Source organism: Artemia franciscana, chromosome 7, assembly GCF_032884065.1.
Source record: "Artemia franciscana chromosome 7, ASM3288406v1, whole genome shotgun sequence".
Taxonomy (NCBI): domain Eukaryota; kingdom Metazoa; phylum Arthropoda; class Branchiopoda; order Anostraca; family Artemiidae; genus Artemia; species Artemia franciscana.
The window spans coordinates 44,590,189-44,608,708 of record NC_088869.1 but is presented as its reverse complement, the minus strand read 5'-3'; the positions used below and the strand labels follow the sequence as shown (position 1 = coordinate 44,608,708).

Sequence of the window (18,520 nt, the reverse complement as noted above, 5' to 3'; positions counted from 1 at the left end):
CTCAAGATTTAAAAGATTAGGCTTAACAAATAGCCTATCTTCATGTAACTTATTGTTTCGAAATTAAGTTTGGCCTAGCAAAGAGCCCCTCAATTAAAATTTTACAAATGAGCGTCACAAAAAGTTGGGTTTTAACCATAATTAATGAAGATCCTTCTAGTTTAGTCAAACTTCAGTCACAAATTTTTTTTTGTTAATTCACGGGGCAGAATTTTTTAGACTCGGCGACGTGGTGCAAATGTCAGCAAAAAAATATTAATGTCAATAAATTATGATTCTGACAGGCAATGCACACTAAATGACAATAATGCTGATTCTTTGATAGATGGCTCTGGAAAGATAAAAAATTGAATTTTCTAACATGTTCCACTCTAGTTCTCAGCTGAAAAACTGGATGTTTGCCAATGAGGAATCTATTAAGAATCAGAGAAAAGTTTCAAATGAGAATTTTATTTCAAGACAAAAGCCTTTAAATCAGGTAAGTTCAGGTCGGTGAGGTAAGAGTAGAGTGAAGTGTTTATAGGAATGATATTGCCTAGGTAAGTTTCTTAGAATTTTTATAAGTTAGTCTGAGAATTTTATAGCGTTCCTTCTGAAGAGGATTGATTGTACACTGGACTCTCACTCTCAAATGATCCTCCCCCATATAGTCACATATATAGTTTTAGGATATAGGTTTTTACAAGATTAAAAAAGCAACATTTTACTTCATAATATGCAATATGTTTAGTATTAGTATAAAATTTGGCCTACTCAGAAGGAAGATAAAATACTGAAAACGACTTGAGAAAATATTTAAACACATATCACTTCTTAAAGCCCTTCATTTTGCTTTATCCCCAACCCCATTTATGTATATCCTATAGGCTATCACTAAAACTTACAGAGAAGAGGAGTAAAGTAAAGGAAAATGTTTTGAAAAATAATATTAGTAAGCATTTTTGGGGTTTTTCAATTTTTTCAGGATTGTGTATTGTTTCCTTCTGAGAAGACCCAACTGCATACTAATAGACCCTACTGTATGTTTTTTATTGATTTTGTCCATGCTATAATGTCTACTTTCATTGTTATTCACATTTTTTTTTACTGTAATTGGTAAATGTTTAGTTTCATCACAAGCTCTAACTATGCTGCTTTCCAGCATAGTTTCCAGTTTAGAACACTTACAAATGCTAATTCTAGAAGTGCATCCATTTTTTAGATTTCTAAAATCCTCCTTCAACAAACTAAAAATGAGTAAAGTGGGCAGGGTTTTGAAGCAAAGGGAAATGTTGGGGTTGTACAATATGAATGAAATTATGTTTGAAATACTAATTCCAGTCATCACTGGTAATTTCTTTATAGTAGGAAGTCAAAAGATAATTAAAAAACTTATGCATCTATTAATGCTAATTATCCCCTTTCACTTTCTGGTTGAAACTAGCTAGTGAACCCATGAATCAGAGCAATTAGTTAAATATTATGTTTATGCTGTGTTGGTTTGAAGAAATGCCTTCTGATGCAATTAGAGCTACTTTTGTCATCAGAAATTTTGCCTTCCTCTATAGGATATTATTCCAATTGGAATACAAAATTCAAGTCATCTTACATCCTTCAAGGCTGCAGTTAAGAGATTTTTCCTTGCAAAAGAATAGTATGCATGCATGATGATGATGATGATAAATTTATTTCCCATTTGTAGAATAAAAATTGTCTTAAATGGAGTATAAAATAATAACAAAAGGTAACAAGAAAACAAGAAACAAATAACAGATCCACATTAGCCTAAATACATAAACCAATAAATCCACATTAACTAAATATATACAACACTTGAGGCACCACAAACTAAATTACATCATAGGAAGGTATAAACTATAATTAGCATCCAAACCCACCACAAATCAATCATGCTGATCTTTTACCTACTGAATGTATGTAGTTTATATGTTTGTATTTAGTACTATGTAGAGTAGAGAAGACTACTACATGCTGCCAACAAACCTTTGGGGCTTTCTTAGCAGGTGCTGCAAAGTGTTTTGTATACATTTAAAAAAAAGAGAAGAAAGAAAAAAAGATTCTTTGGCTATGGGAAGACCCTGGTGAAACAAATTTGGTTGAATAGTGATTCTTGAGAGTGAATATTAACTATAGAGCAAATCAAATTAGTCCATGAGCCTTGCAGGTAGCAGGGCAAGGTCTCTATTCTGATTGGTTGAATTGTTAGTTCATATTTATGACCTACTTTTTGTTTGCTCTTTCAGGCTTCAGGCCAAACAATTATTCAATAAATATAGAATACAGACCTTGTCCTGCTGCCCACAGGGCTCATTAACTAATTTGCTTTACTCTATAGGTAATATTCAGTCTCAAGAATCACTATTCAACCAAATTTGTTTCACCAAGGCCTTCCCATAGCCAAAGAATCTTTTAAAACAAATTTAATCTTGAACTGAAAAAACTGTATAATCCCCATTGCATCAGAAGGCATTTCTTCAAGTCAACACAACATAAATGTAATATTAAACAAATTGCTCTGATTCACGGGTTCACTGGCTAGTTTCAAATGGAAAGTGATAGTGGATAATTACCATTAATGGATACATAAGTTTTTTGATTATCTTTTGACTTACTACTATACAGAAGTTACCAGTGATGACTGGAAATAGTATTTCAAATGTAATTTTTATTCATATTGTACAACCCCAACATTTCCCTCAGCTTCAAAACCCTGCCCACTTTATGCATTTTTAGTTTGCCCCATGGAGGAGGAGGGTCAACCAGAAATGGATGCACTTCTAGAATTAGCATTTGTAAGTAACAAGACTAAACATTTACCCTGTAATGGTGTAATTTCATCAAAGTCTTTGGGGGGGGGGCAAAGTTGTAGCCCAAAGCAATGAAGCCAAGTAGAGTTCACACTTTACAGCTCAACAAAGATGCTTGTTAATCCATAAAAATGATCTAATTGGTATTTTTCTGTTAAATTGTCACAAAAATTTAAAAAAGGACCTTCAAAGACTGAGAAGATTAGAATAGATCTCAGCAACATCTCCTGGGATTATGTCCTAATTGGTTCCTTAGAACAGCAATGGTAATGCTTCAAAGGAATACTGCTAAGCAAAGCTGAACTGTACACTTTGAGTAAACTGATTCCAAAACCACAAACACAAACAACAATGATGAAAGGTATTCAGAAGGAAATCAACAGAGAATGAAAGAATTACAAGAAGCATCCATCCCCAGAAAACAAAGAATAATTCTCAAAAAGCAGGAAAAAACTTAAAAATTTGACATGCAATTTGTATACAAGCTTTGAATCTAAGCTTGCAGATGAAGCTACAACAAACCCAAAGAAATTCTGGCAATATGTCTCTAGCCAAGACCATAATAGACAAGGCATCATGAGACTGGTAACAGAGGAAGGTGAAGAGATGGCTGACATCAACAAGCTTGCAAACTCATCTCCTTCCCTTACCTCCTTCACCAGAATACATTGTAAGAACCCTAATGGATAGCATCACTCTATTGCTCACAGAGGTTCTCAGCTGTTTACAGATGTTACATACTAATAAGTCACCTGGACCTGATAACCTACATCCCAGGCTATTAAAAGAAACCACAGCAATCATAGCAGAACTACTTAGGAAAATTTTCCAGAAATTACTTGCTTCTAGAGATCTACCAGCAGTCTAGAAAATAGCCAACATTACACAGGTTTTCAAGAAAGGTAACTGTTAAAAGTCTGAAAATTATTGGCCTATTAGCCTGACCTCAGTTGTTGTCAAAATACTTGAGTGCATTGCCAATTATTCAATCCTTAAGCATTTGGCCTCCAAAAAGATCTTGTCACCCAAGCAGCATGGCTTCCAGTCAGGGAAATCAATTGAAACAAACCTTTTGGAATCATACAAGGAAATCACAGATTTAATTGACCATGGACATCCAGTTGGCCTGCTGTTGCTGAACTTTGACAAGGTTTCTCACAGTCAACTGCACTCCAAAATCCGGCTGTCTGCATCAATCAGGCTGTTATAGACTGGTTAATGAACTTTCTTACAAATTGTAAGCAGAAAATTTGCATATTTGCTGCAGATGGCCAACCAATTTACTCTGACAAGGCCAAAGTAATGAGTAGAGTTCCACAGGGTACTGTACTGGGTCCAACTCTCTAATACCCCCAAAGCATCCAGCATGGCATACGAGCTACAAGATTAGACCCAAGAATGGCTTCTCCAATTCAACATTGGCAAATGCTATGTATTACAATTTAAACCTAATAACCCAAAGGCTAACTACACCATCTGTAACCCCACCACAAAAGTAAGAGAACAATTAGAGAGCAGAGCAGAAGAAAGGGATCTTGGTGTCATCATTGATGATAAGTTTAAATTTCATAGCCATGTTCAACATGTGCAAGCTCCAGTCTTGGATTACTAAAATGGACTATTAATAGCAGATAGGGATCTATATTTATAAAACTATATAAAGCTCTTGTCAGACCCCATGTCGATTTTGGCATGTGTCTTGCTGGTCCTTCTTACCAATAAGATGTGAGGCTCATCGAAAATGCACAGAGATGAGCAACAAAATGCATAAGAAGTCTCACATCAACCTCATATGAGGACCACCTCAGGCACTAAAAAGTACCCATTTTAGTTTACAGATGCTTGCACAGGGATATGATGCTTACTTACAAGCTGCAGAATGAAAAGTCAGCAATTTTTGGCAGATATCTCAGTTCCAGCCAGCATAACACAAGAGGACACTCCAAGAAGCTACCAAAGTCAAGCTCCTGATTAAGAACTTACCAATCATTCTTTTTGAGAAGAGTCATAAACCACTGGAATCAACTGAAAGATTCAACTGTCATGGCTCCCTCCATCCAGTCCTTCAAAAACCAACTTGATAAGGAGTGGGAGAAGGGGAAGCGGAGATTTGACTGACAGTCAAAGCCATCAGATGGAGTAAGGTGATGGTGATTAAGGTAAGGTGCTAGGTCTGTAATATTTTGCTCCATCATTAAGTGCATTATTATTTTTCGCCTAATTTTTTTTTAGATAATTATTTCCATATAAGCTATCTTTTGAAGTCAAGAAGTAACAAAATCCTTGGTCATAACTCTGCTATTCCAGAAAACCCCTATTGCAAATTTAAACCCATTTTGTGCCAAATGTTTCTTTGGAGGTGGGGATGAGTTCAGAAAAGTACTCATTTGGAGGGGCAAACCAAAAAATTGAACTTCCAGCTAAAATTTATAAGCAGTTGAGCATAGCAGGAGAGATCTTCATTGATGTTTTGAACTTTGAATGATTTTACAGCCATCAACTGGTGCAAGTATGTATAGGTCATTTTTTATGATGCTGTTCAAATGTTTATATATAAGATTGTCCAGACGGAAAAAATTAGCCGAAGAAAAATGATATGGGAAAGAAAATCAGAATGCACTCAATGACGAAGCAAAATATTGCAGACTTAGCATCTTCAAATTTGTGTGACCATTCAAAGGAAAAAGTAACTATTAAATCAACATCCAAAAGCTACACGCATCTTGGTTCATCAAAACTACAGTTGGCTTCAAATCAAAATTTCTTAATGTAATACAAATTGTATGCATGTGCAATTACTAATAGATAATTTTCTTGCTGAAAACTACAAAAATGGACTATTTTGTGTCATTCATCTTTCCTAAAAGGGCCATAAGCCTTTAATGTATTTTTTAATTTTTTCCAACCATCCCGCAGGGGTGCCCATAAGCTGAATTTTATGGGGGGGGCCTTTCCTGTCTTTTCGGCACTTGCAATGCTGTATAATAGACATCTCAAAATAAAAATGTCATAGGCAGCGCAATAGTGCTGCCTAAGTAAAGAGTGATGTGGGTACAATGTATTTTTGTTTTATGTTTTTTTTTTTATAGAAAAGGTGGTTGTATAAACCTTGGAGGGGGCTCATTGGATTGGTAATCAGAAGTTCGAGTGTCCTTTTTGACAGTCAAAAGTGATTAAAGGTCAACCAGCCCCCCCCCATACACCAATCATTTCCCAAAACTCGTCCAATTTTTTTAGATAGCCATTTTGTGCAGTATAGTTGAAAGGTCTAGAAATCATGTCTTTGAGGATAACCCCCCTCCCCATAACCCTCAGAGCAAGGGTTAAGCCCTGGGGCATATAAGGGGGTCGTATAAACATCAGAGAGGGCTCATTGGATTGGCAATCGCTCTTTTTCAGAGTCAAAGGTATCAGAGGGCAGATACCCGCCCCTGAACAGACATTCACGTGTTGTATTTTCCCAAAATGTATCTGATAGAAACTTTAAGGTGGCCATTTGTTTTTGTAGTAACATTGAAAGGGCTCGTTCAGTTGGAAATTGAAAGGGCTAGTGCCGTCTTTCATAATCAAAAGTGATTGAAGGGCAAACAGTCCCCCCATGCCCATCATTTCCCCAAACACTTCCAATCAAAATTTTAAGATAATATTTTTTTTGACCTTGTTTAAAAGTCCGGAAATTATGTCTTTGAGGACGAGACCCCTCCCCATCCCCAGCCCTCTGGGCAGCGGTTGTATATTATGCTCCAAGGGCATATAAGGTTTTTACGGAAAGGATGGTCGTATAAAATTTGGATGGGGCTCACTGGAGCGGAAATTGGTAGTTTAAGTGCCCTTTTAAGAGTCAAATTTATCAGAGGGCAGCTATCCCCCCACGTCATTTTTCCCCAAATGTGTTTAATATAAATTTTGAGATAGCCATTTGTTAAAAATAGTCCAAAGATCACATAACACGACCTTTGGAGTTGGCACAACCCCCAGAGTCTGGGGGAAAGGGTTGCGAGCTATGCCCAAGGGCATGTAAGATTTTGATTGAAGGGGTGGTCTTGTGAACTTCAGAGGAGGCTCATTTGCTTTGAAATGTGTAGTTCTAGTTCCACATTAAGAATAAAACATGATGGAGGGAAAATAGCCCCCCCCCCTCCCGGACACCCTCTTTTCCCCAATCGCATTCAATCGAAATTACAAGATAGCCATTTTGTAACCAATAGTCCAAAGAGCATTTAACAATGTCTTCAGTAATCAAATATAAGTAATATTGAACTGTTGGACATTGAACTAAATCAAAACAAACTATGAACATGTGGACTTCCTGGACTTACCTTTACTAACAATGAAATATGTCTTCTATGTTTTCAATTTTTTAATTTAAATAAATAGAAAAATTTTATATATATATATGTATATATATATATATATATATATATATATATATATATATATATATATATATATATATATATATATATATATATATATATATATATATATATATATATTGGCTATTATGAATAAATAGCCAAGTCAAACTAAAAAACGAGCAAAAATTAACATTAGTAGGGCTGACAAACCAGAACACAATTTAGGCTTTACTAAAAAAAAACAAATGACCTTGGATTGTCAGTTTAATATATATATATATATATATATATATATATATATATATATATATATATATATATATATATAAATTATATATATACACACACACACACATATATATATATATATATATATATATATATATATATATATATATATATATATATATGTATATATATATATATATATATATATATATATGTATATATATATATATATATGTATATATATATATATATATATATATATATATATATATATATATATATATATATATATATATATATATATGTATATGTATATATATATATATGTATATATATATATATGTATATATATATATATATATATGTATATGTATATATATATATATATATATATATATATATATATATATATATATATATATATATATATATATATATATATATATATATATATATATATATATATACTACTACTACTACTACTACTAATAAGTCACTGCAGCACCAAGCCGCCTGAGGCCAACACAACTACGCACGCTCCTCCTGCAACCTAATCTATTTAAAGCCTCCCTCTTTACACCCTCCCAGGAAGTTCCCATTTCCTTTAAATCTTTATTTATGACATCCTCTCAACCCAGACAAGGACGACCTGCTTTGCGTGTAGCCCCAGACGGTTGGCCAAAAAGGACAATCTTCGGTAATCTGTCATCCTTCATCTGTAGAACGTGGCCTAGCCATCTCAACCTTTCTTTCATTATAGCCCCAGAAAGCGGGATTGAACCACACTTTTCGTACAACCTACTGTTTGAAATACGGTCAGTCAGCCGGGTACCCAGAACAACCCATAGGCAATTTCTCTGGAAAACATCTAGTAAATTTTCATCTGCTTTTCGGAGTGCCCATGCTTCAGAGCCATATTTGACCACTGTCATCACTGTAGCTTCCAATATTCTAATCTTGGTTTGTAGACTTATCTTTCTATTCTTCCAAACTTTTTTTAACTGTGAAAAAACACCCTGAGCTTTAGCTATTCTACTTTTAACATCTTCACTGCTCCCACCATCTTTACTAATAATACTACCAAGGTAACTGAAGCTCCCAACCTGATCAATATTTTCGTTATCTAATGTGTCTCCTGTTCATTTTCACTTATTCCTAGCCTTAGTGACTTATATATATATATATATATATATATATATATATATATATATATATATATATATATATATATATATATATTTATATATATATATATATTTATATTAAACTGACAATCCAAGGTCATTTGTTTTTTTCAGTAAAGCCTAAATTGTGTTCTGGTTTGTCAGCCCTACTAATGTTAATTTTTGCTCGTTTTTTAGTTTGACTTGGCTATTTATTCTAATTTCTGTTTGTTTTGAGTTTCACTTTTTTTTATTAATAGTGATTTGTGGTAGTTTTACGCATGGAAGATTATTTGACTTTATTTTCTGACCATGTTTTGCTTAATGGAGCTCTTCCTTCGCCATCTTTTGCTTTTACACATCTTTATTGCTTACCTTCCCCAGGTTTTACCAGGTACCCATTTAAAGCTGGATTGACTCACGCCACTGACCCTTTCTCAAACCAAATAACTGGCCACGCCAGGCTTCGAATCACCCTATTTTCCCCTTGAATAATTCTGGATCTTAATTAAAAGGGAAATTGAAATTTCTATTCTCTTGTTTAGGTCAGGGGCAATTGTATAGCATTACCCATAGTAAAGACCTTTGAAAATTCAATGTATTAATGTTTGCTCATTTATTTTTTTCGAAAGGCACTTTATGTATAAGGGTGGTTAAATTAACTTTGGAAGGGGCTTAGTTAATTGGAAATTGACAGTTCTAGTGCTCTCTCTAAGACTTAGCCTGCATTTCAACCTATTGCTACCAAAGGAGTTGTTTTCGACTACAGTGTCTTTAAGAAATTCTTATTCTAGCTTAACAACCCTTGTGTTTCAGCAGTTGTTTTGAAAGAATCTTCACATAAATAGATAATTAGGTACTTCCATAATATATGGTACACACTCGAGCAGTGAATTTTGGTAAATGTTACTGAAATAAAACAAAAGATGTTGCTAATATAATAGTTGACTATATATATATAATATAATAGTTGACTAACAAAACTATGGAAACTACAACAAAGAATTGTGGAACGGGGGGGGGGAGACCAATTTATATTAAATACGTAATCTAACCTAACCAAACTACCAACTAAATATTTAATTAAAATATAGCAACAATGTAGTTTTCCATCAAGCCAATGCTAATTGTCTGGCACAAAGACCGCGAAAACCGGTTATTGTGTGATCTTCGCGATAAAAAATCTGGACTGTGCACCATATAATACGGAAGTACCCATAATTAGTTCTAAGGAAGAGACAATTTATCGTTGCTTCTTACTTCAGCTGAAAAAAACTTGTTTTTATTACTTAATAACTGGATAAATCCATGCATACGTAATATTTGATATGAAATATCAGCTTACTGTTGGACTTTTTTTAACCTGTTTCTACCTGCAAAAAATAGAACAAGGTGTCACTTTAAGGCCTCAAAATGAAATTTGCAGTAGTAGCAATTAGTGTATTTAGAAAGACCATAAAATGCCACATTGAGCAGGTTGTTCATATTTTAGCTGGCAAACTATTAACTAAGACAAATTTTTAACAATAATAAATAATTTATTTATCACCCACTTTACAAAACAGAGGTTAAGTGGAGTAAATATAAACGAACAAACAGCAAAAGAAAAACAAGAAACAAAGTTAATCACATACAGAAAAAAGACGGATAAGGCGATGAAAACACCTTAGGCTATAAGGCGCTTCAACAGCTAGCATGGCACATAATTTTTTGAAAACACCAATAATATCTGTCGCACAATATTTTTTAACCAGTTTTAGTATTCCGGTAAGAACGAGGTAGATATAAAAGAAATTTGCAGTACCGGTAATAATTTATACGAATACGTTTTAGATCACCGGTCAACAGAAGAGGCCGAATACCAGTACAGAAGAGTACCGAATGATCACAAAAATTTGAGTAAAGCAGAGTTAGCGCTCTTCTCCTATTGTGTCCACGATTTGCCACAATCTTAGAGTAATCAAGCCTCAGCTTATCACTAATATCTTTGACAACACGAGACTGAAGAGCATTCATAGAATCGCAAACTGTTATGCCAAGCCAACGAAAGAATTCAACATGGGGAATACTAAAACCACCGCAGTATAGTGATTCAGAACAATTATTACCATTGAAAACAAGAAACTCGCACTTGTAAATATTTAGGTACAGTCCAGATATCACGGAAAGCAGAAGATATCTGACTTCACTGAACGGGAAAGACCAGATTCATGTTTGACTAATCAGAAGAAGGTCATCCGCATAAGCCAGATATGAGATATCAAATGGTTCTAATAGGCACGTAGTCGATATTTTTCATGACACATCTTCAATACAAGCATTAAAAATATACGGAGAAAGAACTCTTCCTTGTCTTACTCAGCAACGAACAGGGATCTGACCAAAATTGGAATTATCTAATGACTTAAGGCGAAGGTAAGAATGGGAGTACCAAAAACGAAGCACGTGAATTACCGACGGATTTATTCCTCTCTGGCATAACGCTGTCCATGCTTGAGTATGACAAACACTGTCAAATGCAGAACCAGGTTATAATCTGGAAAGGTATATTAGATATGGCTATTGGATGGGAAACAAAGAAATTAGCAGAAGAAGACCGGTCTTTTCCTTTTTTTTAAGAAGTGACGTGACGCTACCGCATAAGAACGAATCGGACGCACACCAACTACTATAACACAATTGAAAAAAAACAGTTGGAGATGAGATATCAGTTCAAAAGAAATAGAAACGAGATTCGAAACACTAATCCCATCAAGATCTAAAGATTTTGATTTTATTTAATATTTTTAACAATAACCGACTTTTCAACTGGAATCACATGTCTGACATAAATCTGACGGCAAATTTTTTTTCGAGCATACGTGAGAAACGCTTATTTACTGCATAATTAACTTTCGAAAATATTTTCGAATAATGTTCGATTAAAGATGAACAAGGTATAATATCACTAGAACTTGTATCAGGAAAATTGGGCAGAATTTATCACTTTTCGCCACTCACTATTACTTTTCGGAAAAGTTTCACCGGAGTAACGAAAGGCGCGAAGATGGCGCTTATATGCGAGTCTCGTCTTTTGTTTTAGATCGAACACAGTACCCCGAGAAGGTCAACCACAAGTAGACCAGATTTTTATCCAGAATTTGGCCTTTTTCTTGACTCTTTTCAGCATATGATCACACTTCCAGATTGGTTTTTGGGTATTCCGCTTGACACGGATCAGTGGGACTGCCACATCTTCAGCTTGCTTTATACATGAGATGATTTCACGGTAATAGCGATTCAAATCAGTACGAGCATAGTCAATAGTGGGGTACGCGTTTGTGCAAAGAAGATGGAAAGGGACACGCACGGTGGACAGTAGAGTTCCAAGTGTAGCAAGGTAAAGAGGCATGTTTGCACTAGACCAATCACGTTTTTCGAACCATTTATGCGACAGTGATGGTTACCTGAGTATATGTCAGAAGTAACCGTAATATCAAAATACTGAGGTAATTGATCATAATCTCTCATCTTCATCGACATGTCCTGCTGAATTTTGTAATGAAGGAGAGAAGATACAATTGTCCAAATTTGAAACAGAACCACTACATTGTATATATGTAAAACTGAGGTCTTTTGTTTGGACCTTAAATGCTGAGGGTAGACACTGAAAAAGAACTTCCTTACGTGTCGAGGAAACGGTAATATCACAGTTTAGATCACCTATAAGCATCCATTTGTATCCCAAACACTAAGTACCAGATATGAGTGTCTTGAATTTGTTGCAGGCATTCGCATAACTGGAGAAGGAAGAAACAGATCTTCTATCATGGGGCAAGTAGGTGTTGATTAGGATCACGTCTGCAAGCCGGATTTCAAGATAGTGTTCAGAAGATTGGTAGCAGCTAGGAGACAAATAGCTAGGCTTAAATCGCTTAATTGTAAAGGCAAGACCGCGAGAAGGCCTGCCTCAGGTACGACGGGCATTCGTGCTAAAACCAGCATGTTGAAAACTTCGCCTTAAAAAGTTTACACTGCAGCTTGGGAGGAGGTGTTCTTGTAAGAGAACAACATCATGATTTGCTAGTCTCTCATCAAGGCCTAACACTTTATCCTTTGTCCCATTGATGTTGAAAGAGCACACTGAGACTTTACACTCATTCATGATTGCAAGTGAAAAGGTCGCGGAACTTTGGAATTAGCAAGAGCCTTTAGCCTGGAGCAACGAAAACTGTAAACAACATGATCTCCACTGCAATTTGCACACTTAGGTTTGTTATTGTAAGGTGAGTCACTGGAGTTCATATGGGGGCTAGAGCACCGTGAGCATTTGTAGTTTTGATCGGGACAGTTTGCAGCATGGTGGTCAGGAGATTGACATTTCCTGCAGCTCCCAGGAATTCGCCAATATTCATACACTCGGAACAGTTCATAGATCTTCAATCCAGATTTAACGGCCGAGGAAAGAGAAAATTCGTCTTCGAACGTAATTTTCATACAATTTGAGCTCCCGATTCTCGGAGCGTCTCGAACACCCCGGCAAGCTTTGAGATGCGCAAAATCAAGATCTTGTGTAACGCCTTTTATTATACCAAAAAACTTTTTCTCCATCATTTTCGCTTCACAATCACGAAAAACCGAACGCGCAGATTTACAAAAGTCAGCAGCGGCACCGCTGTCTATCTTCACAATCAATTATCACCAGAGGCGCGCACAGTATCAATGCACTCGTGATCAGAAATACAGTCAATTCTTTCCTTCCGCAAGGATGCATTATCGAGATCATGCGGTACATTCGTGATAATAACAGTGACTTTGCTTATCACTGCCAGTGGCACTGCTCGGAAGGCTGGAGAAATTCAGATCGTAAGTTGACATTTTCTCATTGACTTACGAAAGAGTCTGTTGAATTCCGTTAAGCTTAGAAGTTATCCTGGAGTAAGCAACTGCTGGAATACCGGGAACTTCGGTTGGTGAACGGATAACAAAGACAGGCATGTCCTCGGAAGCACTCTGATTTTGAAGAAGTTCTAACATGTCTTTCAAATGATTCAGAGCTGCGTTTGAACCCGTGCGCCTTGGAAAGGGCCTGGTCAATTTCGGCAGGGAATCTCACAGGATTTTCTTCGATTTGGCAATATCACTTGATACGAAAAATTCGACTGCTAATTTTAAGATCACTGCAGCTTCGACACCTTTTTCATTATTGTACTGCATAAATTTCAGAACCGGGGCATAAACAAAGCAGTCCGTATCCGAATCAGAGTCCACTGTCATGCAAAAAGTCCGTTAATCCAATTCCGAGTCAAAAACATAAGCCAGAGCAAAATACGTCTTAACAGCACGATAGCTGAATGGCAGTTCGCTAAATTTCAGAAGCTTGAAATGCCAATAAGCGAGGGAAGCGTAGGCTCCTGCTATGTATTCTCCGCAATTTAAGGGAGACACCACTCCCGGCAGGTACGACGACGCTTGCTACATAAACCCCCTTCCTCTCTTCCACTCGCTTATTAGTAAAAATTCGCGAAAACAATTAATGAGTCTAAATAATTTGATAATTATTACCATAGGATTATCTCTCACTTAATGAAATGCTGAGTAACAATTTTAGTCAGGTCAGGAATTTTAATCCTTTGCCAGGTATAGCGAAATCTGACTGGCTTCGCAGGGATTAAAATTCACTGAAAAGCTTACTGGTTTGATAACTAATGATATCTAATTCTAGACAGATGTTTTCACATTGAACTTAGAATCAATACTGTAATGTTTTATCAGATCTATTTCTTCCTTTTGAAAGTTGCTGATACTTTTTTGAAATCGAATAAGCTCGTCTTATTAATGACTCAAATTTGTGGAATTTGTTCCTAATAGGAAAAATTGCCTCTCTTTTAAAGGGTCGGTCTTCATGCAGAAGTAACCAGCTATTGATTCTTTGCACAATTTTGTTTTTTTCTGTGTGCTGGTCTGATTACAATTCAAGGCCATAAAATTACCTCAAATTTGGTGAGCTATATTAAACCAAAGATGAGCAGAAATAAATTCATGGAATAATTCAAACTTAAATGAACAGAAATTTTTATCATTGAATAAATGAGAAGTAAAACAAACTTAAATTACTGTGATTAATCAAGTTGAACATAAAATGGACAGAAATCAACACAAATAGGACTAAAAATAATGCCAACCAAACTTTCTAAAGGTCATAGTGTCGAGCACAAATAATTCTCCGGTCTTTAGAAAGTGTAGGTTGTGTGTATTATCTACTCCTGTTTGTGATAATTTCTGCTAGTTTTATGCATGGTAAGTATCTAGAAAGCTTATGGTTAAATAAACTCCCTCATAACACCTGAATTTCAACTGGTCCTTGGCATGGTCTTCTGGGGCCTGTTCTTTTTCCAGTCTTTGTGGATAGCTCTATCCTTTCCATCAGAATATTTACCATAATGGGCAGCCAGATATCAATAACCTTTGTTGGGTTGTGATAGCTAGTATATTTGTGCTAGTATTTTTTTTCTTTTTTGTGTGGTCAGGAGCCAACCCTGCCTAGGTAACAAATTGGAGAGTTCTTGCAATTCTAGTAATAGTGATATCAATCAAAATTAGTTGTGAGATCTCAGCAAAATTTGGCAAGCAATGAGATTTAGTTTTTCTTTTCAAGGCTCCATTGCCAACATAACCTCCATTGGTGAGAGGGATTAGTGATAGCTATTTTCTCACCTCCAGGACATCTTCCCAAATGGTCTTCTGAGTTTCAAATAAATCTAGTCAACAATATTGTATATATATTTACTCTGTTAAAGAATAAGAAAAGATGGCAGTCTCCTAATTCCATTCATAAATACCTCTACCAGAGTTAGTCCAGGACTTTTAGCTCAAAAAAGGGTCGAACCCGGACAAAATTGCAATATAAACGAAAATGGTACCAAAATGATCAGAAAAAAATTCTGTACCACATACTAAAAGTCCCCATAAATCCGAGTGGGGCGAGTACCCGAAAAACAGGGGGAAAGGGGGAAATGCGGGGGAAAATGGGAAAAATGCCGGATATGCCCAGAAAATAGTTTAAAGTGAGTTTTCTGGGGTTTTCACATACGCTGATTACGAAATTGACATCTAAAATTCAGTATAGAAAAAGAGTACTACGGAAAACGGGGGAACAGGGGAAAGAGGGGAGAAAAGAGAAGAATACAGGGTAGGGGTAGAAAGCGGTTTGGAAGATATTTTCTGGGGTATTCCTATCTGGTGATTATGAAATTGAGATATAAAATGATATACAAAAATCGATTAACATAAAACGGGGAAATGGGGGGGGGAGGGGGGGGGGGAAGGAAAATATACAGGGTAGGGGTAGAAAGCATGTGGAAATGTGTTTTCTAGGGTTTTTCTATCTGCTGATTATAAAATTGACATCTAAAACAAAGTTCGAGAACAAATACAGGAGATCTATAGAGGTTCGGCTACCCCATAGGTTCGGAAAAGGCAAAAAATAAATTCGAGAAAGAAATACGGAAAAATACTGAAATTACATTATTCCGTATTCCTCGCCGTTATCGACAAGCGCGTGGGTTCGTCAACATAATCCTGTTCTAATTCGACATCCAGTAAGAGAAGCAAGGTAGACTAGTTACCGCGGAGTTCCAGTGCCGACGACAAAACCTATCCTGATATGCTCCCATACCTCGCAGCTGCGGGGCATAATCTTTATGCCAAGTCAGTTCGTCTTTTTCTTCAGATGATGCAGGAACTTGAAGCATCGAATCCACAGCTCTTCGAACAGTTTGCAAGCGGCAAGTTTATTGCCCGACGAAGTGATCGTTTTTGGGCTGGATTGGCTCCAGACCTCGTCATCGAGACAGTCCTGATGAGGAGCTTAAAAACAGATGGAGGGCTGACAAGAGGAAAAGGGATGACTGAGCTTCAGAGAAACATATGGACAATGTCTATGCCAGTACTCGCTTCAGTGAATGATCTAATGCAGAAACTGACGGGTCTAGAGTACAGTTCGATTGAACAGCACGTTACTGCAACCGCAGCACGAATACAGAGAGATACTAAGGATCTACTGACGTTTCTTGAATTCCTTCTAGAGAACTCTCCTTTCACTAGTTCCACAGAGCTTAGAAGTATAGGTTCCGGGCTGATTGCCCATAAAGGCGTCAATGCAGAGGATGCTAAAGCTGTAGGTGAGCATTTCCTCCAGCGCATGGATGGCCAATCCGTCGAAAGTTTTTCATTCAGGAAGAAAGACAAAGTCGTTACACTGGCATCCGATGGGAACATTAGGATAGATGGCGAGATTTTGCATATCGATCCTGCACTGCTTTTTCAACGTCTTTCGACTGCTGCCCATACATCTGAAAATGACATGGCAGAAACTCTACGTCACGAACTGTGCAGTTATCCGCCCGCTTTGTTTGAGAATCCTGGCATAATGCGTCAGCCAGACAAACCTGCACTAGCGAAAGCAATATGGAAAGAAGCGAACACGGACTCGATTCACCACGTTTCAGTGTCAGATCGTGTCACTGTAGTTGACGGAGGTTGGCTGCTTCAGCAAGTACCTTGGAAGATTGGTGATACTTATGATTCAATCTGTGACAGCTATGTTAGTTTCGTTACTCGACGCTGTACCTCCCCTACTGTTGTCTTCGATGGATACAACGCTGGTCCAACCACAAAAGATGCTACGCACAACCGACGGTGTAAGGGAAGCCATCATCAAGTGATCGATTTCAGTTTAGGGATGAAGCTCCAGAAAAAGAAGGAAGAGTTTTTGAGCAACTCTCAGAACAAACAGCGAATTATAAGCTACATCGGGGAAAAACTCAGAGCCAAAGGATTTGAAGTCGTCCATGCGAAGGACGATGCTGACTATCTAATCGTGAAGACTGCCGTAACGAAAGCAGAAAACTCTGAAACAATAGTTCTTGGCAACGACACTGACCTTCTGATTCTAATCTTGTATCACCTCCCGCCTAATGCAAAAACACTTTACTTCGAATCGTCAACGAACGCAAAAGAAGCGATAACACGGTTCTGGTGCCTCAACGAAGTGCAAAAAAATGGGAGAAGTATCCAGGCTGCTTCTGGTAGGGCACGCACTCTTGAGATGTGGCACGACCTCACGAGTTTTCGGACTTGGAAAGCAAGCTGTGCTACCTTTTTTGAAGAAGAGCGAAGTGTTCAGAAAAAAATGCAAAGTGTTTCTGGATGAATCATCGTCCAAAGATGAAATTGTGAAAGCGGGTGGATATCTTCTCCTCAGCTTGTATAAAGCACGACCAAACGAAGATCTCACTAAGCTGCGACGTCGAATTTTCTTGGAAAAAGTTTCTTCGTCTAATACTACGGCGTTTGTTAAGCCTGAAAGGCTTCCGCCAACCGAAGCTGCAGCTTCATTCCACTCCCAGCGAGTGTGCCTCCAGGTATCCCGTTGGAAAGGGGAACCAGCTGACCTCGACCCGGCTGACTGGGGTTGGGTCCTCAGAGATCATAAATACTCACCTGTGATGACCCATTTGTTGCCCGCACCTCAGACTCTTTTGAGTGTCGTGAGATGCAACTGTAAGACAGGCTGCGAGAACTTGCGATGCAGCTGCAAGAAAAATGGATTAGCGTGTACGTTCGCGTGCGGAGAATGTCAGGGTATCAACTGTTTGAACAGGGACAACGAGATTGTCGAAGACGAGGAGCTTGACTAGTGATATCAATGCTGTGTTTTTCAAGTCAACTATACTGCCTTCGAAAGTGCAAATTTTACATATAATAGCCATTTTATATATAACTGCCAAGCGGTTGTTTTCTTTATGTTTAGTAATTCAAATGGTTGTAAGAAATGTCTGTGATTCAAGAAAGTACAAGTTTGATACTTAAGCGAGTTATTTTGTCCATAGGCCTACTTATTAGCCATTAGCAGCTGGCTCAGGAGTCAGGCCTCCCTTCCCCTTTTCCGTTGTTTCCTCCAGTTTTGTTCGGTTTTCATGGT

At 37.0% G+C, this 18,520-nt stretch overlaps 1 protein-coding gene across 2 annotated transcripts in view; it reads left to right on the top strand.

The window, feature by feature from the left end:
• The first annotated feature begins 340 nt into the window (after positions 1–340).
• LOC136029354 (uncharacterized) overlaps positions 341–18,520 on the top strand; it is a 224,757-nt gene continuing 206,577 nt past the window's right edge. For both annotated transcript variants that reach the window (XM_065707659.1, XM_065707658.1), the window contains exon 1: positions 341–478. In XM_065707659.1, the coding sequence (XP_065563731.1) occupies positions 362–478 (117 nt within the window). In that variant the 5' untranslated portion in view covers positions 341–361. The remainder of the gene's footprint in view (positions 479–18,520) is intronic.